Source organism: Pezoporus wallicus, unplaced genomic scaffold, assembly GCF_028554395.1.
Source record: "Pezoporus wallicus isolate ANWC-B61680 ecotype Strahan unplaced genomic scaffold, APGP_CSIRO_Pwel_v1 contig_8042, whole genome shotgun sequence".
Classification (NCBI taxonomy): domain Eukaryota; kingdom Metazoa; phylum Chordata; class Aves; order Psittaciformes; family Psittacidae; genus Pezoporus; species Pezoporus wallicus.
This window is the reverse complement of record NW_026639380.1, coordinates 3,912,497-3,936,574: the sequence shown is the minus strand read 5'-3', so window position 1 is coordinate 3,936,574 and position 24,078 is coordinate 3,912,497. Positions and strand designations below refer to the sequence as shown.

Sequence of the window (24,078 nt, the reverse complement as noted above, 5' to 3'; positions counted from 1 at the left end):
GCCACCTGAAAGCAACCTATTTATCAAGGCTGTCAGAAAATTTTTCATTCAAGCTGTTTTTCATCTGTCACGTGGGATTTAACAAAACAACGTCTTTCACAGAAAGAACATTTCAGATTTTCATCAGAAGTATTGGTTTAGTTTTGGTTTTGTTTGACAGAAAATGGAAGTAGAGGGGCAGGAAGAAGGAGGGAAGCAAACTGGGGAGGAAATCTAAGCACACCTTACTAGAATGACTTTACAGTAGTTAATCTGAGCGCAAGCATGGACTGATTATTTTTTTCTGCATGGAAAGCCTTTTGCTTTGTTTCTTGGTTCATTATCAGAAAGGACAAAACAGTTTCAAGAAACAGTTTTCAGAATATAATGGGACTTGGGGAAACTGCGTGTACAGTCATTCCGGGCAGTCTCAGTCTCTCCATGTGTAAACCCAGCAAAAGCGATCTGCCACTCAGAATATGGTGATTCAAAGACAGCAGAGAGAGCAGGAAAAGCGATTGTCAAGATGTGGCATTTTATGGGGCACAATGGTCGCTCGAACCAAAAGAAAACTGCTATGAAGAAGCAACTGTGGGCATACCCCACTATCACCTGGGATCAGTTCCCTCTTGCCAGCAAATGCAGACCCAAAGCACATATGGATGTTATGACCCTTCTATGAAGCTGAACTTTAACTTCCAAATAACACTTCTTCCAAATTCCAGGCTGGTACATTTGACTTGCAAGGCTTTCTGTAAGTAAAGGTCTGCAGCATGCAACCTGAATAATACTCTTCATCAGTTTACACTCTTCAGTTGCACCATATACATGCTAACTGAGCTGCTAATTAACTTTTAAATATGTTGTTGATAGGCAGTTCTTCCTAGTTTGACTCACAACAGTTATATGCCTGTACATGACAGCAGAGAAACTCTACAATTTTAAATAAATCAGTCCTCAATTTTGCAATGAGAAGTAGAATCTTTGCAATTTCTAGAAGTGAAAATGTAAAACGGCAACTGTTTGGTGACAAGTTCATTTTAGAAAACTGAAATGAAATTTAACCTCAAAGTCTAAGCTTTGAAGTACCTGACTTCTTACCCTGCAGCATCTCAGATGCCCATCTACCTTGGCAAACTGAGAGCTCTTAAGCTAACATCAAGGCAGCAACACACACCATCTGTGCCAGGGCTCCCAGCCCTATAGCAAAGAGCCTGTCTTCCTGGAAGCTCGTCTTGTGTGCAGCTATCCCCAGGAGTCTCAGAAATCCAGAACCCTTGGCAACAGTCAGCCTTCCAGGTCTGATGAAGCAGACTTTCCAGTAACAATCTGTCATGCTAGAAATTGCCCAGCCCACTCAAGCCCAAAGTGTTTTAAACAGTTTTATCACACTGGAGTTGATGGTAAAATGCTATTTAAAAACAAATCAAAAAAAACTCTCAGTGACTGAAAGTAACGTTTAGCTTCCCTGAACCTCATTTCTCCACACAGGTCCACATGTTATAAATTTATACCCTTACAGAAAACACTATATGAGACAAAATGTTGAGAAAAGTAAGTGTTTAGCATGCTCCTATCAAAACATATGCCAACCAAATGGAACAGAACATGCATAAATAACAACAATAAAAATTAAAAGCAAACAAGCTGGAAATTCCATTACCTCATTTGGAGTTTTCCAAGTCTGATAAATAAATTACATTGTTATCCCGCAGTTATTTATTTATTATGCCTCACACCTATTTCTGACATATTAAAATGAAAATTGCACTACAGAGGTAAACTGATGGGAAACTTTGATGAAAAAAGTACACAAGCTTCAGGTCATAATTATAAGGTGACTGCTAGAAGAAACCAAAGAGATGAAAACTTAAACTGAATTCCAGAAACCGCAGGTTAGACATATTTTTGCTAATGGAAATGTGGGAGAGAAAAAAAAAAAGAATTTTCTTTATTTTGACCCTATGAATTAACCTAATTTGGTTTACTACTTTAGAGAAGCACGTGTGAAAACATTTTTTTAATATATCTTAGCTATTTCTCATATACTCCGATAGCTATAGGATGCTATGTCTAAACTGAAAAGAAATACCTTCCTTCACTGACTGAACTGCAAAATTTCAGCTGGTAAGTCTGGAGCCTGTTCTGGTACAGGATGCCAATGAAGAAGCAAATCACAGGTCTGTTTGGGCATACTGTAAAACTGTCTCCCAAACCCTATCCACTGGAAACCGCTTAATGGAGGAGTAAGAAAGGTTTAGATAAAGCTTGCAGTGTCTTGACAGAACTGTTTGTGTCCCTGTGTGTGTAGATGCTTCTTTTGGGAAGGGTGAAAACCAATAGTCAGGAAAAGTGCTCACACAGTTCAACAAGGGTAATTGGTCCCTTGTTTTCATGAACACAACCTTCATTATTTCTCAATGGAATTTTAATTTTTATTCAGAGATAACCTGTCCAAAGTACAGAAAAGTAAGAACCCTGAGAGGATGGCTTTTATTGCAAATGTTTTCCATAGCAGCTTCTTACAACAAACAGGTCGAAGTTTACTCCTCCTCCCACTGAAGTCAGAGCATGTGCCACTACTAACTTCTGTATGATCATGACAGATTTGTACATTTCTTCCCACCTACTAGGGCAAAGGAATAGAAGAAAGCCCTGTGTTGAGGGAATCCCTTTCCAAACAGGCATTAAACCATCCATGAAAGTAGCACCATTGTTCTTTGAAAAAAAATATCTGGAACTGCACAATATAAGAAAATGAGTATCCAAAATCAGCAATGAAAACTCTGAAGCCCATCCTGTGCTCAGCATCCTAGATCATACATTACAATTTTTCTTCTAAATACAAAGATTTTCACCAAATTCATTGTCACAGCTTAGTATTCAATGAATATGAAAATGCCATGTACACAGATGCTTGCATAAGAAACTACCTTGATTAAAGCAAACTGCTCTCCTCAGCAACAATCAGTATGTATTCCCAGATGCAATATGCCAGGCTCTCCATTTGTGACACGGAAAAGGAAGAGCCACTTAGACAAACAAAAAAGCAACAGCAAACTATATAGCCACCTCCTCTATCACCTCAGCCACTTTCTATGGTAACTATGAACATAACCAGCATTTTAAGAGGATATGACTGTGGAAATGGGAGGAAATAACATGACAGAAGGAAAAAGGCACAATTCATCATTATCAGTATAGGCTTTGTTCAGGTACATGGCCCAGACTTGTCCTGGCTTTTACTGGAAGAAAGCCAAGAAACATGAGCTAGAAGCGAATTAGAGCAAGTCCACCCAAGACACCAGTCTGGACAGCAAAGGGATCGGGAACCCAGAATATGCCACAGCAAGCAACAGGTATGCAGTTTAAAAAAGCCACAAAGACCAGCCGCTCTAGAAACCCTAGCAGAATGGACATTATCACTGTCTAGTAGCGCTGTGCAGGTGCATTGAGTACCGTGGGCCCTGAAGCGTATTACTCCTGCACGATTAGGTCTGGCTTTGCTCAAGTCAACCTCAACTTTATTACAAGTTCACTTGCATTAAGTGACTTATGTTGTTAAACCTTTGTACGCATGTTCAGGGACCAGTTGCAATAAAGCCAACTGAGAAATGACATGGTATTCCAATTCCCTTACTGTTTTTCACAAGGATAAAATCTTCTCCCATATAAAACAAGTGTTCTAGTGATACTCGCAAGGCCTACCTTGCCCAAACCAGGGGTGTCTTTCACTTTGCTGATTGCCCTCAATAAACATGGTGGTGCAGGGGGTGGGGAAGTCTGAAGTATACTGCTGAAGCTGGTAGGGAAGAGAGGAGATTCAGGAACAGATGATGCAGAAGGCCTGTGCTTCTTCTTTTTGGAAGACAGGTTCAATTTCTGAGCAGCTCTGTGGGAAAAATGACAAGAGTAAGCTAAAACAAACCCAAACTCATCAACACAAGCAGACAAGAATAAACAAAGGTATTTATGAGGTCACCATTTATGTAGGATCTCAGTTTTGACCTTATTGATCCCAACAGTTTTACAGTTCTTGTTCTTCACTCATTATTACTAGTATAATGCACTGATTTCACAAAATTGCTCCAAGTTTACCGTCTGCATTATGTAGGTTCTCAATTAGGCCTCTGTCACTATCTCATCTGTTGAAACAATTCAGCCTTCAAGAAAGCTCTAAAACTCCCAGTTAAATCAATGAGCTATACGGCAATTTCTGTTCTAAAATTAAGTTCAGTCACCACCAAAGGGTTCACACAGAATTGTGTCTGATGACAAAATGAACAGTTCTGCAGTGCTTAGATCTAAGCAGACACTGTTAATTAGTATTAAAAGCTCCAGCGAATTTGCCGAGGTGTAAGAAACCTTGCATTTACTATTTTAAATTTTCATAATTTCTTAAAGCATAAGCCAGTCTAAAAACCGACCAGTGACCAATGGAAATACTGCTGTTTGCAATGAGATGGAGACAGCCATACCTACCTACAGCTGCATTAACCACTGAGCAAGGAAAACAATGGAGATGGGTTTTGATACTATGCCATTCTTAAATAAGAATGCTGAAGTTTGTATAGACTTTGATTAAAAAATCCCCTAAGCTTTTCCAGAACAGAAACACTCAGTACTGTTTTTGCACAATGCCGTATTTTGAGAGACAATTCCACATTCAGCCTTTGTTGCAGCTCTTTTGTTCCAACACTTGTGCATCCTGCACTGCCCAGGGATAATGTTAATATTAATCTTACTGTCCCAAGGTTTCTCTTTGGTAAAAAAGAGCACTTTAAACAGAGCACGTCCACTGGAGTACCACTTCAAAGGAGAAATGGATATAACAATTCATGAGCATGTTGTTTGCTTTGGCAAATTGTGACTTAAGATAGGTATAAAATAGTCTGTGCTGATAGTAGCTCTCCTTACTTTGCTGAAGTATGACCGTCAAGACCAATAATTCTAAATCCTCTTAAGCTGTAAGAAGCTTTAGCTCCATTACACTACTATCAGTGTACATAATCCAAAACTCAACTTACAAAAATAATTACATTATTTTACTCCAAGAAGTCAGGGGAAAAAAAGATTGAAAATATACATATATATATATATAGAAACACACACATACTCATTTCAGTATGCAAGTACCTTGTGTTTGTATCAGATGTGCTAGACACATGAGCAAATTACTGCTGGGCATGAAGATGCCATATGTCAGCTGGCCATGTGCACACTGCATGCACCACCAGTATGTACCCTTTTGGCCTACGGCAAGTGCAAAGCAGTTCCAGACAGATTAGTTTTTAATAAAAGAAAAACACCAGGAGATTTTAATTGACCCAACAAAGAATTACAACTTGTTTCTGTACCACCTCCTTGTCCACATCCTTCCCTTCCCTCTGGCCTAAAGAATGCAGTTCATAATCTGGGCCCTCTCTTTTAAGAGTCTCCTTTCTTTGTCATAGAATACATAATCAACATGTTTGGTCAAAACCAAAGCAAAAAGCATTTTTCATTTTCCTAACAACATTTCAATGGTTTGAGAGGATTTAGTGATTTCAGCTTCCACACTGTCCATCACTAATGCTTGTATGAAGTTTTCCATGCTGAATCAAGATTTTCTTATGCCTTAGCTTCACCATTTTAAGCAAAATCCTGTATACCGTGTGCAACAACCGAAAATACTATTTTAGCCAAACACTGAAAAATGTATTCCTGTTGTCAAGCTCAGTAGTCCAGCCTTAAATACAGGCAGTGGCTCCACCCACTTTGGTCATACATTTGATCTCATTGACTCACCTTGGGTGAAAATACATTTTCTAAAAGCCGTTTTCTAACTGACAGAGAGCCATTATCCCTCTTGCCACTAAAGGTTTCCCCAGCGTTTGCTGTTCCTTTTACAAAGCTGATAGTTTAACCACTTTGTGACCCCACCAAGCTGGCATTTTCTTGAAGAAAAAAGACATAGTAGGAGGTACCTGGCCTTTTTGAAACCTTGGAACTATATTCCAGTTTGACAGTTACAACCTTTGAGATTGCATTCAAATGGCAGAACATGCATTGTCCTTTATATTTTTGGCCTGCAACTGGCAAAATGTATGAAAAAGCACTGAACCATTTCTCACAACTTCATGGGGTTTTCTGTTTTTCTCCAAGGAGAGAAAAATCAATGCATGGCAGGCTACAAAATCATTTACAAGCCCTATCAGACTTGTCTGAATTTTGAAAGGGATCAAAAAGGCAATAAGCCTCAGGTAATTCCCAGAGCATTTAAGTGGGAAGAGAAGGATATTTTAACCAGATGTAGGGTGTACGTGCATAACACAAACATGCACAGCATGGGTTTCTTGTGAGCACATCTGCATGAGTAAAATTATTCAGCTTGGGTGGCTAACGTTGCTCTGAACACAGCCGGTCATGCCAGCTGATGCTGATTTGGCCCTGCAGTCTAGCACAGTAGTTTAGAAATTCTCATACTCTAGTTCTCAAGTCAAGCCAGAGGCCTGGCTCTCCCATGCAGCCTCTATGAACCACCAGACCTCTCAGGCAAAGCACCAGGCTGGATCTTGGGAGAACGGATGCCCCTGCAGCTCACCGCCTGCCCAGCTCAGCCATCAACTGTTCAGACTCCACTCTTTGTGCAGGAGGCAACTCATTTGTTTAATATCTAGTATAATAGGATTCTGATTTCCACTTGAGAGTACTGCAGTAATGGTAACGGCAATGATGGCAGCACAGCTTTATGTATTGACAATAAGCTGATTATACTCCAAGTTATGTTACATCCCACTTGAGCCAAGCGATATCAGCTGTGAACTATGCAGGAGAGCAGTGCAAACCATTTCCCCACCGTGTGTGGTAAGCCTGTGGTAGGGATTGTATCCACAGAGGCACACAAGGAACTTGATCCAAACTGAATTTTTGAAGTGCATAATTTAGACTGTATTAGACCACTGTGTGGACTCATTTGCAATAGAACAGCCTATGATAATTTTAGTGAAGTATCTTCCAAAATAATGCAGATTTAATCTAGGTTAGCTAATATACTTTGCATTCATACCTTCAGTGATTTGAATTATTTTTCCCCAAGAGTCCCTATGTAAACAAGCAGCTGGAGACTTTTTGAAAGCTTAACAAGATTAGTGGTAGAGGAAATAATCACAAGATCAAGATCTGAGATTGCAGGAGAGGTATTCAATAGCTGATTAAAGTTCAATCCAAATAAAACTGATGGATTGCTGGCAGGAAAGGAAAACTGCTTTGAACGTCCACCTGACCCATCACAAAGACAGGTCATTTCTTGAAAGGACATTCTCTGATTTTTGTTTTTTTTTAAATACAAGTTTAACAAGGTATATCTTTGGCAGTCAAAACATTTTTTACCTCCCACCTAAGCAGAAATGGTGACATATTTTTTCTCCATGGGCAGGCTGGGATTCACTGCAGAGCTAACGCTCCTACACTGGAAGCCAATTGGTGACTGATATGAACTTTATGAAAGCTGAAGATCCTCCTGGGATTCATTGAAGAAATTGAAGTAAACTAGCTTTGAGGTAATTCTGAGATGTGAGGGGGCAAAGTATGCTCTTTGGAAACTTGTCTGGAGAGACGAATGAACAGAAATGGATTAGTTAATCAAATTTTAACACAGAACAAAGGCACTGCTAGGGGTAAAACAGGATATCTGCTAAGAAGGTTATTCATACTCCTAATGAGCAATACAGAAATGGAGTTGATAAAACTCTTTAGATAAAGCATATTATGGAAAGCTCTGTAAATGCCTTGCTTAGAGAAGTACTGGGAAATGGTTGCATAAGGAAACACTGGGGAAAGAACAGTTTGAAATTCACGGTTTCTAAATTAATTTGGGCGGCTCACAAAAAGCATCTTCAAAAAATGAGGAAAAATCCATACATCCACTTGTTACTAAGCAGTAGTGAGGGAAGGAAGAAAAAAAAAACAACAAAACCCAAAACAAACAAAAACAGAAAACAACAAAACAAATGATGTGATACAGCATTTAAAGGAAAGAATAATGAAAACAAAAGTCTCTCTGCAATACATAATGTTCTTATGCCTCCAGCTCGAACAGAGTGTACTAGAACCTTATCTGGCATAAATTCATACAAGATCCTGAACTTCAGCAAGGCTGGCTATGCCAATTCATGGCATATTTGCTGCTTCTCACTTAAGAAAAGTAACACTGCTAATAAAATTCAAGGGATGTCTATTTAGGTTGATAAAAGAAATTATTTTTTCACCAATACATTATCTAAGACAAAATTAACACTTCAGGACTCGCTGTCAAAGCAGAGATCAGTAAGGCCAGCAGGTTCGTTAGATTCAGAAGGAAACCAGACATTTAATTGTTAAAATATTATTCACACTTGTGTCAGCAAAGATCATCGATAAGTAACATTGATTCTCATGCTTCAGTACCTGACTCTCCTCTTCACCACTGACATCTGAAAAAAATTCTTTAGATGCATACCCCTGTATAATTATTCATTACTGCAGTTTCATAATACGCTATGATGCATCCACTACTTACGACCCTTGGAAACAGAATTCCAGATCATAAGAGCCAGTGAGCTGGCATATTAGTTTCTGTGCCAAAATAAAATCTGAAAATATGCTCCCTTTCACATCATATTTGCCACAGAGAAAATGGCTTTCAAGCTGTGGAGGCTAAATAGTTACATACTAGCTAATTTTATTGTAAATATTTGCAATTTTCATTAAAACAAAAATCCTTTTTTCTTTTTTATTTGGAGGCATAAATTTAATTCTGTAAGACAAATACTCTTCATTAGGTGCCCCACTCAAGGAGTAAGATATGAACTCTATATATGTGCAAGGGATGGCTTACCAGAGGACGTGCTGGTTTGACAAGCTCAAAGATGATTAATGATATTCCCTAGTAATTAAAACATCTTTACTTTTCCAAAACTGCGTTGCATGATGTATCTTAGTGCTGGGTTGGAACAGAGATGGAAATTTAGTCTGGAAATCAGTCTCCTGAACAAACTCTCTAAGCATATTTGTGCAGATATATTCCTGCTTATAGAATGCATCTATATTTGTGACCAGCAGTGTTGGTTACCCAGCAAGAAACTTATACCCTATGGTCTCAGGGCACCTAAAAGTGAAGGACACCATTACCTATCTTCACTCTCAAAACAAAAGCCCTATTGATGATTATGGGGTTTTTTTTTAAACCCCAGCCATAATTCTTCCTATAGAAAAAGTAGAAAATCTTGACTGCCACCTAAGTAAAATGTAGCCAGCATAGTATTTTAGCTGACTGATGGAATGTCAAACAAAAATATACTGGAAGCCTGCCATTAGTTTTGATTATTTCCAACTCAAATGTTTGCAAATATGGGTTCATGGTGTATTTTCTGGTTTGGTATAAAATGAGTCATCATATCGTACAGGCCCTCATATGTAGCTGTAAAGTAAAAAAATCAGGCGATACAGCAAAATTACAATCATAGAGGCTTTTTTAATATGAGTAAAAACAAGCTTGTATTTTCATTACACAGGGTCACTCAATAGTTGCTTCTTCTTGAGAATCTTTAATTATTGAATTACATCAGTTAGACATTGCCTGTACAAACTGGACACAGGGCACTAAATAAGATAGCCACTTTTTCTAATTAACCTACCTTCTCCGAATCATCACCAAAAGTGATTCTATTTCTCCCAATCACCTGCATAGGTGACACAGATTCACTAAGGTGATATTACAACCAAGTTGATCCGAGTGTGACCACCAAAAGGGGAGTCCCCATACCTGCCACTACCCTCTCTGCGTACTTCCTTTCCCTCCATTGCTTCTTTTCTCAGACTTACTTTGGCTTGGTTGCCAACAGCTTTAACCTCCTGAATTGGCTTGTGCCAAAGTGTGCTCTAAATCATTTGACATGGCTAATATGCCTGAATTACTATGGCAAGCCCCAACATTAAAATCTGTGGTACTAAATGTGACTTCATGCAAAGTCTCATCTTTCTGTTTGGAGGGCAATGATCTGCCCAGGAGCCATGGCTTCCTTTGTGACATTCCTTTCTTTGCATTTTCTAAAGCAAAGAGAGCAGAGGGGCTCTACAGGATGCTTAACCAATAAGCTAACAAGCATGCTCTGCTGCAAGGGGTCAGGTTGCCTCTCCACATCTGTTGCAAACTGAGGGTACCACCTCAGAAGCATGCTCCATGGCAGAGTGAGAACAACCTTCTTGGGTTTCTTCTTTTACTTCTATATGGAACTATTTTTCTCATCAGGACTGAAAGCAAAAACAGCAATAAATCTTACAGATGCTTTGCCGTGTCCTTTCCCACCCTACACTCCCCTCCTTCCTTCACACAAACTATGAACAAGAATCAGGACAACTCTTCTCCACTCTAATTCTCTGTGTGGCCAAACCCAGGGCTCTGGTGTTTCAGCCTAAGACATGTAAGGAATGAAATAACAATCCTCAGAGGAACATTTTCTGGATCTGCAGTTCCAGTAAGAGTATTTGTGTTTAATTATTTTACAATGCCTTTAAAATCTGGAGATAATTTGAGCTTTCTGCTTGTGTGTAGAAGGTATAATAAACATCTCTCTAATGCCCAGTAAACACTTGCCCCTTATTGTTCTCTTTATTTTTATGCATGCATTCAATTTCATAGCAACAATAAAGCTGTCCCAGGCTGCAATCTTTCACTTCTTGGGTGGTTAATCTGGATGTTTTGGCCACAGCGTCTTGGTGACTGTGCTCTCCCCTGGAACTGCACTGTAATTGTCCAGGAACTCAGTATATACTTATTTAATTGTAACACAGTCAGAATAGGGCTTCAAACTTTACTGAGGGCAGGTCTTATAACATCTGAGGCTTGCTGCACACAGGCAATCTTAGTGAAATTAACAGCTGAGACCTGCTCTTAAGTTCAAATTCATGTAAATTCACTGGCCACGGAGCTGCTCCTAGGCTGCACCAAAAATAAGATGATGAATATGCTTGAAGACCAGTAGCTTATTGAGAAGTTCAAAGTCCTACACAAGTACATACTGAAGGACAGAGGACTCGTATTTTATATAGCTGTTGTTTGGGTGAAACTCCCAGTTTTAGAGAAGGATATGACAAGATAGGAAACAAACCACTTCTCATGTCATTACTGTTTGATTCCACCAGGTATCACTGTATTTCAATAGACCTTTTTATCTAACCTAAAAGTTCCTTAAAAACTCCAGTTCAGTGACAGATGCCCTTCTGTCTTTGACAACAGGATCATTAGTTAGCTCTCATTTATAGGGGTAATTTTGGCCAAAAAAGTAACAAATCACGTTAGCTATCACATTTGTGATTTCTACAAGAAATCATACCTTTATCCTTCAACATTATCAAGCAAACTATGTCTTGATTCAATCTTTACTTAATACATTTAACTAGAGAAAGACAATTTCTGCTTTCTTTCCTTTCTTTCAGTTTCTTTTTCTCCTCATTCTCTTCTCCTCTTAGTACTAGCCCTAAATTTCAGGCATTACTGATCCAGATCACCACATACACTATAAAAATGACCAGATGCACATTTCCTGCTGTGTTATTAGCTATGGACACACATAATCAGCCTGAATTTTTAGAGAAAAAAGTGATTTTGGTGACCAGCAGAAGGACCCAACTCTAATCAAATGTGCAGCATTCGAACACAGAAGACAAATCACTAGTCAGTTTTGTCAAAAGAGCAGGTAGAGGTTGTTTTTATTATTAACGTAGCTTATTACTCTCTCTGAAATGCTTTTATTAAAAATGGTAGTCATGGGAGACAGATAATGGTGCTCACAGCATTATCCCATTCTTGGGAAGTTCCGAGGATAAGTTGGGTGCCACTGCATGCTTAATGCATGAAGCAAGCTGAACAATTATACTTGGCTAAAATAAAATCAGATGTTTAGCACCAGTTTAATATAGGAAGAAAACCAGCTACATTTACTATAAGTCAAATTAACTCAAATGTAAGCATTTACCAATTAGTGCCATGGTTACTTGGCAATACATCTTCAGGTACCATGGGAAAACTGTACAGACAGGAGACTGATAATCACAGACCAGAGTAGCCTTGATTTCTGCCACAAAGAGCTGTGGTCAAGAGCACTAGTATCTTTCAATTAAAGGCCAGAAACAAGCCCCGTCCAGCTCAGGCTTTAGTGTTAAGAAGTATTTCCTGCATGTAAGATTTAGATCGTTAGACCATGGCATTGCCATTAAGTAGTAAGAACAGAGATGTGCACTGTTTTATATTTGTACTGTTATTGAGTAAAACATGAAACATATGCAGATCTGTCAGTCTTCAAGTCTGGAAAGTATTAGGGGTATAGATGTACAGTTACACTGTCTTCTCCTCAAAGTGCCACCAGGGATGGCTGGCAAACAGATTTTCCCCATATCTGAGAGAACTAAGCAAATGTCAAATCATGGAACAGAACTCCTGGTTAGCCAGGCTGGCTAGCTGGCTTTCCTCATGAGTAAGAAGTAATGACAGTTATGACAACTCAAAAATATGACTAACAAAAGCTTTGTAATGAGAGGCCCACAAACGACTGCCCATTTAATAACAGTCCTTAAAATCACATGAAGCAATTTCTTTAACTGTAAGCTTTATGGAGCTTATACGATTACAGTTATTCTATTACCTTGGATGCTAAAGCCTGACCACACACTGTGTGGAAAGCTACTGTGCTTCGTCTCTGTCCCATTCAGCAAAAACCTCTCATAACACCGGGAGGAAAAACAGCCAGCACACAGATTCATAGTCCATTTTGTCATTGTTTAACTTTCCAGTTGGCAGAACAATTAAACAGATACATAGAGGCCAAAAGGCAGGTAAGTTTTACAGAGTGAGTCTTTTTGCATCAACGGTATTCTGTCTGCCAGCATATTTAAAATAACACCAGCATACAAATGGTAAACTATTCTGACAACGCAAATGCACTGAAATTCAGTGCACTTAAGCCCAGCTCTGACAAGCAATCTCCTGTCATTGTAAAAAATATTTCCTCTAAGAGTTCCTGCCTTGTCTTGTGCTTATTTAAGTCACCACACGAGATAGTGAAAATTCTTTGAGACAAGATGTTATCAACTACTGGAGACTATCACCATTATTACATATAACATGTGAAGGTTCAAAACAGAGGTCCTCCTCTCAACAGACTGCACCCTGCTAGGATCAGTCCCAGCCCAATAGCTTATAAGCAAAACAGATAAAAGAAAGACATTTTATGATCCCACCTTCATGGGTATGTGCTGAAGCACAAAGAAATTCACAAACACATGGTACTTTAATCTAGGTCTCCTCAGCAGATTCACGCAAATAGTGACAGTGGTTTGGGAGGTGCCTACCAGCATCCCCCCAGTACCCAGGAGAAGGGTACCAAGATGACAGTCACCCTCTTCAAACCAAGGCATGGAAGTGCTAATGGACATATGTTGCAATAAGCGAAGTTTGGTCAGGGCATAAGGAAAAGTTTTTCCACCCTGAGGACAGCCAAGCAAGGTTGTGCAGTCTTTGTGCTCCATTTATTCAAACAGATGAAGTCCTGGGCAACCTGCCTGACTTCAAAGCTGAGCCTGCTTTGAGCAGAGGGTTGGATTAGGAACATCTTGAGGCTCTTTCCAGCCTCTCTGATTCAATGATGCTATGGAAGATGTGTTACTACAATCTGAAAGCAATAAAATATTTATTTTTTCTTTCAAAATATCTTTTTCCCAGAGAATTTCAGTCAAATCACTTAGCATCAGCCTCAGCAATTTATTCAATCCAATATTCAAGCTTTCATTTTTAGAGTATTAATTTACATATAATTGAAGCAAATGTCAAACTACAGTTTAAAACTGAAGAAGTTAATCACTACTTCTTTTTGCAAGGGTGTAACCAAAACCATTAAAAAAATTTCTTGATTCTTGTTTACTTTCTGGGAGAACATAATCTAAATCAGCAGAAGCTGATGAAGTAATTTAATTTGAATTAAATCTACATTTCTTGCTAGGGAAAAAGTTGAGAAACTAGCGAAGATTCAGGAAGCAATTCTACACAACACTAAATGTCCTCATATCCTGCCATTTGCAGGGCAAGTCCTATGAACCCAGCCTCTTGCAGGAATGCTCAGCATTCTGCTGGCTCAGACCTCACCTCCCTTGGGAGCTGACCTTAGTCTACTTTAATCATGCTGCAGAATGAATTATTATGAAAAATTATGAAACCAGAAAACACTAATACTGTTGGGAACTACTTTTATTTTTTTAAACAAACCTTTTGCTCTTGTTTTTCTATTTCCAGTAGAGTGAAATAACAATCAACATGAAATTAAACACACCACACAAAGTAGTAAGACATTGACAGAAAGAAATAAAGTGTACAGATATGTACCAACAAGCAGAATTTATAAGAGATGTGAAGCTTTTAATCTGCAAGTTTTTGCTTACTACCTTTACAAATTTCAGTGAAAGCAAATTGGGTTTCAGTTCTGAGGGCACTTCTCAGTTGAGCACACTCCTAAATTGAGCAAATATTTCACAGGTGTTTTTATTTCTTCACAAAAGTAAATTTTTTAAAATACCTTTAGAAATTAAAAAATAAGTTATAAAATAACTCCAAATTTTATGCCAAAAGTGTTTCTCTGAATGCATCCTGACACCTATAAAGAAGACAGAGAAATTTATTTTGTGAATTGTTGATAATATCTATATTTGTACCTCTGTTCCATATGAATAAAGTGCCAGTAACTCATGTTCAATGTTGATAAAATACAACTAAGACTGTATTTTAGGGAGTGGGAAATCAGAGGAATTCACAAGAGTCTTGTCTGTACTTCAGAATCACCAAAGGGACCCAGTCTCTGAGGCTCATGGGTCCATGGTAGATAAGACAAATAGAAGCAGCAATATTAGCCAGAAAAATCTTTTCCCTCTTAAAATGCACAGAACACTAATCTGCTGCTTTCTTTTTGGACCTTGTTTTGATATATTTTTATCATCTGCAGGCCAGAATATTGCTGTTTGCCCTAACAAGAGCTCGACACAGATGTTTTACTTTGTGCAGTCAGAATGAAAGCTCATTTCCCAAGCAGGGAGATTCAGCTAAAACTCTGAGCTCTCCTATTGTCTTTCTCCACTATTCTCTAGTCAAGGACTATGAGGATGATAAATTTTCTTTTCCTTGTATTTCACAAGACAAATCATGTTCAACAAATACCTGAAGATTTCCCAGACATGTCTGCACCTGAAGCTTTTCTTCCCGGACAGCTGGCTGACTGAAAGCCAGGTCAGCTCTCTCAGGGCTTGGGTCTTCTGGTTCGTCCCTCTCCGACAAGCCATAGGTTCCTGACCCACAGCACCTCTGTTTGGTGCAATCCTATCAAAAGTTACATCCCCTATGTTACAGCATCTTGCTATAAAGCATATTCTTTTAAAAACCCTGGTCCTCATCAGCAGAGCATTCAGTAGCTAAAAAATACCTTTACCAACAACTCAGAGAATGCCGGAGAAAAACAAAATTACTCTTCCAAGAGACCTCTCACTTAGTAATGCAGCTCCCTGACACAAGAGATCAGGCCACTGCATTGCCTTCATCAGAGCAGAACCACTTTTCTGGGAAGTTCTTTGATGAGAAATTCTGGGAAACTGGTTCATCTACCTCCTTCATAATAAATATCCCATAGTCAGGAAACCAGAATGTCAAGCTAGGAATCTTATGGACAGAGTTTTCTGTTGTGAGTAGGAAAACATTTCCAGTACTTCCTTACCTGCACACTTGACCTCAGAAATTCTTAGCTGCCAAAGTACAACTACATGATTATAAAATACATTTTATCCTAATGATATCAGAAAAACCTTATGGACACAGAAAGGAAGATGAAGGACAGCCGGCAGATAGATCGTACCATCTCTCTTCTACATAACAAACAGCTGCAATGTGGCTCATTATACAGCACTCTAAGAATAAGACAAAAAAAAATTGTATTTCTTACTACAATAAATATATGAATAAAGAAGCTGTTTACTGATCAGAGACTTCTTTACCATCCCATTATAAGGTAGATAATGTTGCAACATATTGTTGAGAAACCCACCAAAGAAGTTACAGTTAAGGTATCTTAAATGGTTTTATACAGCTACTTCCAAAAAATCAATCCAATTCTGCACAATTTATGAGACTGCTGATCTTTGAAACAGAAACATTCTCTTTCTTCTCACTTACAAGAAGTAGATGGATGACATCTTCTTCCAGAATTGAGCTTAGACTCAGGTTGCCTCATATTTCCATGCATAAAGCTTTTGAGTCAAACTTTGTTCATTGTGGTTCATCTCAATAATGTTGGTTCATCTTTTGAGGAATTTTTTTTCAGAATAAGGGCTTTATGGAAGAAGGCCCGGAGTCTATAATGCCCAGAGTACTAGAGTACTACAAGGAATCCATTTGGCCTTGGGGAAGGACCCCAAAACCCATAAGCTGATATTAGAATTATAGCAGTGTAGTTTTTGAAAATCCATTGTGTACGTTGATGCCCTGCAGTCAGGGTTGTTCACCTGGAAGAGGACATCCTACATACAGAAAAAAAATAAGTCTACTTTGCTTTCCAGACTAGAAGACAACAAACAGGAGAATTTGTTCCTTTTGCCCTACTACAGCTACCTGCAGCAAGGCACAGTCAATCCAAACGCTTCCTTACCCTGGGTTTGCAGCAAAAGAAGCCCCTGTTTTCCATTCTGCAATTTGATTACCCTGCCACATCCAGGATATTGGTTATTTCAAATAACCATAAAACCCTTAGCACAATGACTAGCCAGAAAATAAATCTTGGGAATTTAATTTCCAATGTCACAAGACTCTGCTCTCACTTGAAATGCTTTTATCTGATTTAAACAAGAGAGGATGGAAACCTTATTGAATGGGTAGTGTAGTTAAAATGAAGTTGCCCAATGGACCTGGCACATCTGAGGCCGCCTCCTTGTATTAAAGAATTCTCCAGCTCCTTCAGAGTAAAACATTCTCCTGTTGAAGCTTCAGATCAAAATGAAAACTTCATTCTATTTGTACGGTATTGATCCATTTGGGACTTATTTAAGCTGCTAGCTTTATCAGTTCAGGCCTCCTGGGCTCAAAACAAAACTGTGCTGTGCTCTCTGAGGAGCCTCAGGCAGACGCCCCCTTCATCCTCCCACCCTGATTCTTCTGTGTCCTAATACCCAGCAAACATAGATTGGAATCAGCTCTCTCTAAAAGGCTGCTTCAAGATACCAGCATATCACAGCACTTTCCTTTATCATAACAAAAAAACTCAACAAAACACTTTACATCCTTTCACAGAGCTGCAGCGTTTAAAACCAGTCCTTTTGCTTTAACAGGACCCACTGGACTCACAGTGAAGAGTGAGGCTGATAGAGCAGCCATGGGACTCATCTGCACTGCTGTCACACAGCTGCACAGCCCCTCATGCTCTCAGAAGCAAGGTTATTTTTAGTAAATCTGCTGCTTTGCAACATCACCATAAACTGTGGGCATCACTGAAGTAGCCTCACACAAGCAGTCATTTAAAAATGAATGTTACAACTCAGAAGGCTATAAATATTGGGGGGCAGAAGAGGGAAGTGCTGTACCTTAAAGTAGCTGGTAACAACCTTTTTACACCACATGAAATATTTCATTAACTTTCTAAATACAAGTTTTTTTATTCTCCCTGATACGGTGCTTGGGTGGGAAAGCAATAGATATACCCTGTGTGTCTACAGTGCAAAAGCACTGTACAGATGATACAGACAGGCCTTAATTTATGCCACATAAATACATATTTCTTTGTCTCTACCTAAACATAAGCTATCCCACTGTAATTTCAGTATGGTTATAGCAAATAACCTTCTTAGTGTGAAGGTATTTATTCTGGTATGGTTTATTCCCAAACAGCATGGGGAATGGGGGAATATAAAGTACCACCTAATGATAAAACTGCAATTACACAAGAGCAGCCTGTACTGATACAATTGTTTTGGCAAGAAGAAATACGCTCCACAGAAAATGACCAGTTTATATACATGCAAACACACATCACAGTACAGCCAATTGACTTTCCCCTGTACAGATCAACACCCACACCAGCCCTGCATTCATAAACCAAAAAAAAAACAGTGCTGTGGAACACAGGACATGGAGTCAATTCAGAGCCTTGTTAGCCTGAGTAAACATCATCCCACTGCTTCACACCTAAGCTAGGACAGCCCAACACTGTTAGGCAAAGCTACCAGCCCACAGATCTCTGTCCTTCAGTCATCAGTATCACTGACTTCCTTTTTTCTTCCATTTCATTATGTGCTCTTGTAGCGATATTCCATACATGTCATGTTACCTGTTTTTTACTTTGTTTGGTTTCTGCCTCATTGATTCATTTAATCAAGTGATACTGGAAACACAGCAGGCAGATGAAATGCACTCAGCTCACCACTAACACACTGATGCCCACTTGGGGGTTATGTTACAGTCCTTATTCTATTATTACCTCCTGCCCACTGCACTAAGTTAGACTTTCATTTGTCATTCTGTTCCCCAGGCTAGAGTGCATTTATAGCCCCCCTGGACTTATTTTCTGTTCTAGAAACCTACCTCTGAAAATTAAGACATGGAAATAAGACCCATCGACTAGGTGACATTTAGTTAGACAGCCTTTTGTACCAGAAGAAACAGTGTATCTGCAGAGCCTTTTGGCACCGTTACATTTCACATCTCTAACACTGCATGGAGACTCAGATCACATTAAATACACACCAGTAATGTTAGGGGAGGATTCAATGAATCTCAGGAGGTAAGATCATGCTCTGAAGCTCACTGAGGCCAATCTTAGGTCTCTTGTTTCTGAATGTACGATAAATTTGCTGTGCAAGTTTAGGTTTGCAAGGACCTAAGCACCTCCTGTGATGTGTGCTGCATGCCTACTGGGACTAATGGGACATTAAGGGGCTGGACAAATTTCAGTATCAGGCATTTCCCCAGTTATTAAAGGGATTCCTGTCTGTGGACCTGATCCTATACCATGATGAATGCCCTGCAATGCTGCTGAAGGAAGCACAAGCACAATATACTCATTCTCTTGGAGGAGGAGATTACAGGAAGCCCTGATGTTAGAAGACAACCAGCTCATGAATGCAGCTTGTCAATATGACTGTTAGAAGGCTCTCAGGAAACTTGGCTGATGAAGCTGCCAGCCAAACTGGGGTTGCCACAGTGTGTGTCAGGAGGGCAAGACACAGTTGCACTGTCATTATTTACTAAGCAAGATGCACATGTTTTTCAAGCATGACTGAATTGCACCAGCCCTTGAACACACCTGGCTGGGAGTAAAACTGGCTCATAAGCACAGATAGGCTGGCTGCCATCGCTGCAGGTAAATTCACTATCATAAGAACTTCAAGAACAGAACACGTGGTAGTTAAAGGACCATAAATATAGAGAACGTGATCATGCCCCATCTATCTGATGCTGCAGGACAAAGTGGAATGAAAAAACCAAAAGTTATTTTCATGTGCTTTTCCACCAAGATTAAAGCAGAAGGGCAGCCACACTGGCTTATACAGGGACAGTGCTGTGATATTTTGGAGCTGGTTTGGGGGAAGGAAAAAAAAATAAATCTCAGTCTTCTATTTTAAGGAGTCATCTTATATAACAGGAAGCAAACACAGTTCTTCTAGATGCTTGAACACCGTCTGTCACATCCCCACAAGCAAAGGAAGTATAAAGAAGTATGTGTGACCATTTAAAGACTGTTAGTTTTAATTAGTCTGTAATAATGTTGGTTACATAAATCCTTGCAAGTTGAATTAGAGGAAGAAAGCACCATGGAGATTAGACCTACATAATATCTAAATCATTCCATAGCTAGGGAAAATAGGTCTTTCATTGTAAATGTTAAGCTCAGAGATGAGGGGACAGTCAGTGTGTGGTATGTACAGGCACCAGCCACTAACACTAGTCTAAATTCTGCAGCACAGGAACATATACTTTCAGGGAAGCAAGGGACATGTGGCTGCTTCTTTTCAAAGGGGCACTTTTCTGTCCAAAAGCTAATGAGTGAAGCATCAGCTATCTCTGTATGATTTAGCAGAGCCCCCAAGGGTCCCTCGAGGTTGTGGTATACCAGCTGGCTCATTAGCCACTACCCCAGCTTAGCCTGCAAGTGCTAAAGACTGCTCAGAGTTGCTGGTACTGAGAGAGCTAACATGGTCCCTCCACCATTTCTCTCTACTAGCATGGACGTGCAACACAGGGCAGTATGCAGTCCTCAGTTTCTTAGGTTTCTAGGCTGCGGGTTAGAATTTGGCTAATAACTTTGATCGTAATCAGTGTTTAGGATTAAAGGATGTAGCAGAATGAAACATTTCAGTGCTTTAAAAGCCTGCATGCATTTTTTTTAAGCTTTAGCATACAGGGAAAGAGAAATAATGTCTGTATCGGGACTGAAAAGAATGTTGTGACTCAAACCAGAACTTTGTTGCTTTCATTTCCGATGCCAAAACAAAAAACAGTTGTTCATACAGCTTTAGTTACTAACTTGATGGGAATTACAGGAGGAATAGTGTGGGTACTACCCAGGTTTGTGGAGCTTTACCCCAGCCAGCCATGGCCTGCTTCTCCCAAGGCTGCTCAGGTGTATAGATTACAAGCAGTACATATCCAAAAATGCAATGCCACAGAGAAATTTTGCAAACCTCAAAGAAATTAAACACTAACATATAACTGAACATAATACATCTGGAGCAAATTTTCAGGAAATCTGAAAGTTAATGTCACTTTGCATACTTCTAGATGACTTCATAGAGGCTGGTTCATGGAGAGCTTGAAATCTGTCCCACTCTTTATCCCAATTAGACACAAAACTAAAAGCCTTCTAATCTATAAATGACTGTTAAAATAGGAGAAAGAAGAGGAAATGATGGAAGTTAGATAAGCTAATAAAAATATAAATAAATAGAGCAAATTACAATAACTGAATACTACTGAAGGTTAAGTTAATGTTTTACTGGTTTTTATTCATTGAGTTCTTGGTATGTTGATTCAGAAAGAGAGATCTATTTAGGCACATCTCTCACATGTGATATTAAGCTTTCCCTTGAAGAAAAAACATGTGCATGTCTCAACACTAGGAACTTTTCATTGTGACTAATGTGTAAACCAAGGAAACATTGTTTTGATTATACTTTTTTAAATGGGCATATTGAAAGTTATAAAAGAAGCAAGAAGGTAATAAAGCTCCTCCAATTAGCCATCCAAATAACTATAATCACATTACTTACATTGCCTTCCATTCCATCATTATCATTACTACATTATGGCTAGATAATCAAATGCAAGAAACTTTTTTTCATGTCTGATAATAAAATGTTTTGCTCAGATGTTCCTGGTTAGAGCTGCAGCTTCCCTCATGGAATTGCAACAGTATGGAGGTACAGACAGACAGCCATAAAGATCCCCAAATCCACAGGGATGGTGCAAAGCCAGAAGGAATGGAAGAGTCACGATTCCCTGGGCACATGCTAGCACTGCCAAACAGACTATCTGAGAAGGTATCTTGATTCAATTTCATGGTAACTTCCCACCACACACAGTACCTGCTCTAGCAGTACATTTCTCATAGGCAGTTTTGAATAGCACGTTACAAACTTCTTCCTGCACCTTTCTGAAAGAAACTGTGTCCATTTCTCTCTTCCGTGCTATTCAGTGTGTGAGTATGGCTACGAAAGAGTGAGATGCATAGCATGTGTGTAACTAAGAGAGGCAGAAAGAGATGCAAACACCCACTGGGACTTTATTTAACCTGTAACTCAAGAATTGCCATACAGAGAGCTGAAGAGATTAAGCCTTTAAAATGCACATTGTTTTTCTATACACACATGGACAGAATGTAATTTTTACCCCTGTAATTAAATAAGCTAAATATAATTTATATAGCAAAGCACACAGACATTAATAGCTGTAGCACAGATTTCTCTTGTATACATGGTAACCTGCACTGTTGGAATGGCTGATGGAAAGGACAAGTCTAATTACTTCAGTGCAAAAGGCAAGGTTCACATGTAACAGCCAAGATCAACTGCATTTACCTCTGCTGCCCTGCTGGTCATGGCTTTTCATATTGGGAGAGCAAGCACTTCCCTGAAGAGATGCCTTTATAGCCTACGTGTGATCCAATTTACAACACAGACCCATAAAAAGTTATGTTGGCACAAGAAGGAGAAGGAAAGGGGAGAAGGATCAGTAAACTGTGGCATGACAACAGGGTGTAGCCAGAAGTGCGATGAAGAGTGATTCCCTGTGTCCCCTTCTCTCTTTTTCTGTGACACCACAGTCATTTCATTTATCTCTATCCCACCACTCCAGCTCATTACTCTTCTCCCAGTTGTTGCCACAATGAGACTTTTAATTTAATTTCTGTAACTACAGTTTAGGTGTGTTTGCAAAATCTCTCCTGAGATTTTACAATCACCGTTGCATGTCTCTGTATTTAAATAACAATGAAGCCTGCTCAGGGTTGATGATACACCATACAGACCTGCATCCTGTATCATCACTTTTCACTACCTTGCAAACTCATTAATTGTTCACACCTGCATAAAATTCAGATGTTGAAACATTTTAAACTCCATTGACCTCCATAGGTATGTATGCATAAGAGGCAGAATGTCAGAGCAAGCAAAGCACACCCTCCTAACAGCAAAGAGACACTCTGAGCAACACCACACCATCTCCCCTACAGCTGCAGGAACCTCGAGTGATGGCATTCGATGATGCTCTCAGAAGCATCACAACGCATACCGCATGCACATCAAGCACACTGCAGTCCACTCACAACAAAGGCGCTGCCAGTAGCATCACCAGCACACAGAGAATGCAACTGAAAGCAGTGTCAGGAATATGTCACTACAGGAGAAGCAGGGAAGTGGGGAAGCCGCACACTCCTCAGACAACTGTGGCTTAGGCAGAACTGTCTCAAGGATCTGACGCTATTTGCAATTTCTCCCAGGCTCCCTTCCTTATAAAGAATAAAAATGTATCAGTGTAGCACAATAGCACAGGTTCTGTTCAAAGTAAAAATGTGAAGACCTAGTCAACAGAAACAAAAGATATTATTACTCTATGTAATAGAGTATGTAATAGGTGTGCAAGATGATGGTGACACTGCTGGGTACTTTGGGGGGGGGGGGAGGGGGGAAGAAAGAAAGAAACAAAAAGCCACAAACCCTGAAAACCCAATAGTATTCATCTTTTTCCTGAGCTTGTACATCATCTCATACCTTTCTGTAAAACAAAGCAGAATAAACTGTTCTTACAAAAACTTCTAAAGGATGTCTGACGTACGTCACTGTCTCTAGCAAAACCAGACTGATGCTGCACAGTATCATAGGATAATTCGGGTTGGAAGGGTCATCTCTAGCCTATCCCCCTGCTCAAACCAGGGCCATGGTGGCCCCTACTGAGGTCCCCTCCAGCTTGTTCATCTCTCTTGTGCTGGGAGGCACCAAGCTGGGCACAGAGCTTAGGCACAGTCTAATGAGTGGTGAGAGGGGAAATCACTGCCCTTGACCTGTAACTCTCTCCTGTCAGTGCAGCTGCACTCTCTTGCTGCCAGGGCAGACTGGGGGCCATGCCACCTTGCTGCCCAGAAGTACCCCAGGTCCTCTTCTGCAGAGCTACTCCCCAAGCAACCAGGGCCTGGTCTGCCATGACACAAGGGCTCCATCCTGCCCAGGGCAGCTGCAGTTATACAGTTATATCTGTCGATGTACTCCAAAATTTGAACTGATTTCTCATAGAAATAAAATTAAATTAAAAAAAGAAAAACCAACAACCAAACATCAGAGAAGAAAAACAATTCCAGGAACATGTTATTCCTTCAGAGAGCCTAGGGGTGATCGACTCCTAGACCTCCTCTCTTCTCTCATGCCAAGACTAAGATTGCTCCAGTTGTGTGTGTGGTACTTTTCCAGCCAAGCGTTTAACGCAGGAAATAGTCAGGCTCCCACACTTCTTTGGAATGATTATTCCAGGGGGTAATAACTGAACTCTCATTCAGGAAATTGTTCCCAATA

General features: G+C 39.7%; 1 protein-coding gene across 1 annotated transcript in view; it reads right to left on the bottom strand.

Moving 5' to 3' along the window:
* Positions 1-24,078, bottom strand: part of KIF26B (kinesin family member 26B) — a 289,300-nt gene that overhangs the window by 102,069 nt on the left and 163,153 nt on the right. Inside the window, exon 5 of the mRNA XM_057414446.1 lies at positions 3,688-3,871. Within this exon, the coding sequence (XP_057270429.1) occupies positions 3,688-3,871 (184 nt within the window). The remainder of the gene's footprint in view (positions 1-3,687; positions 3,872-24,078) is intronic.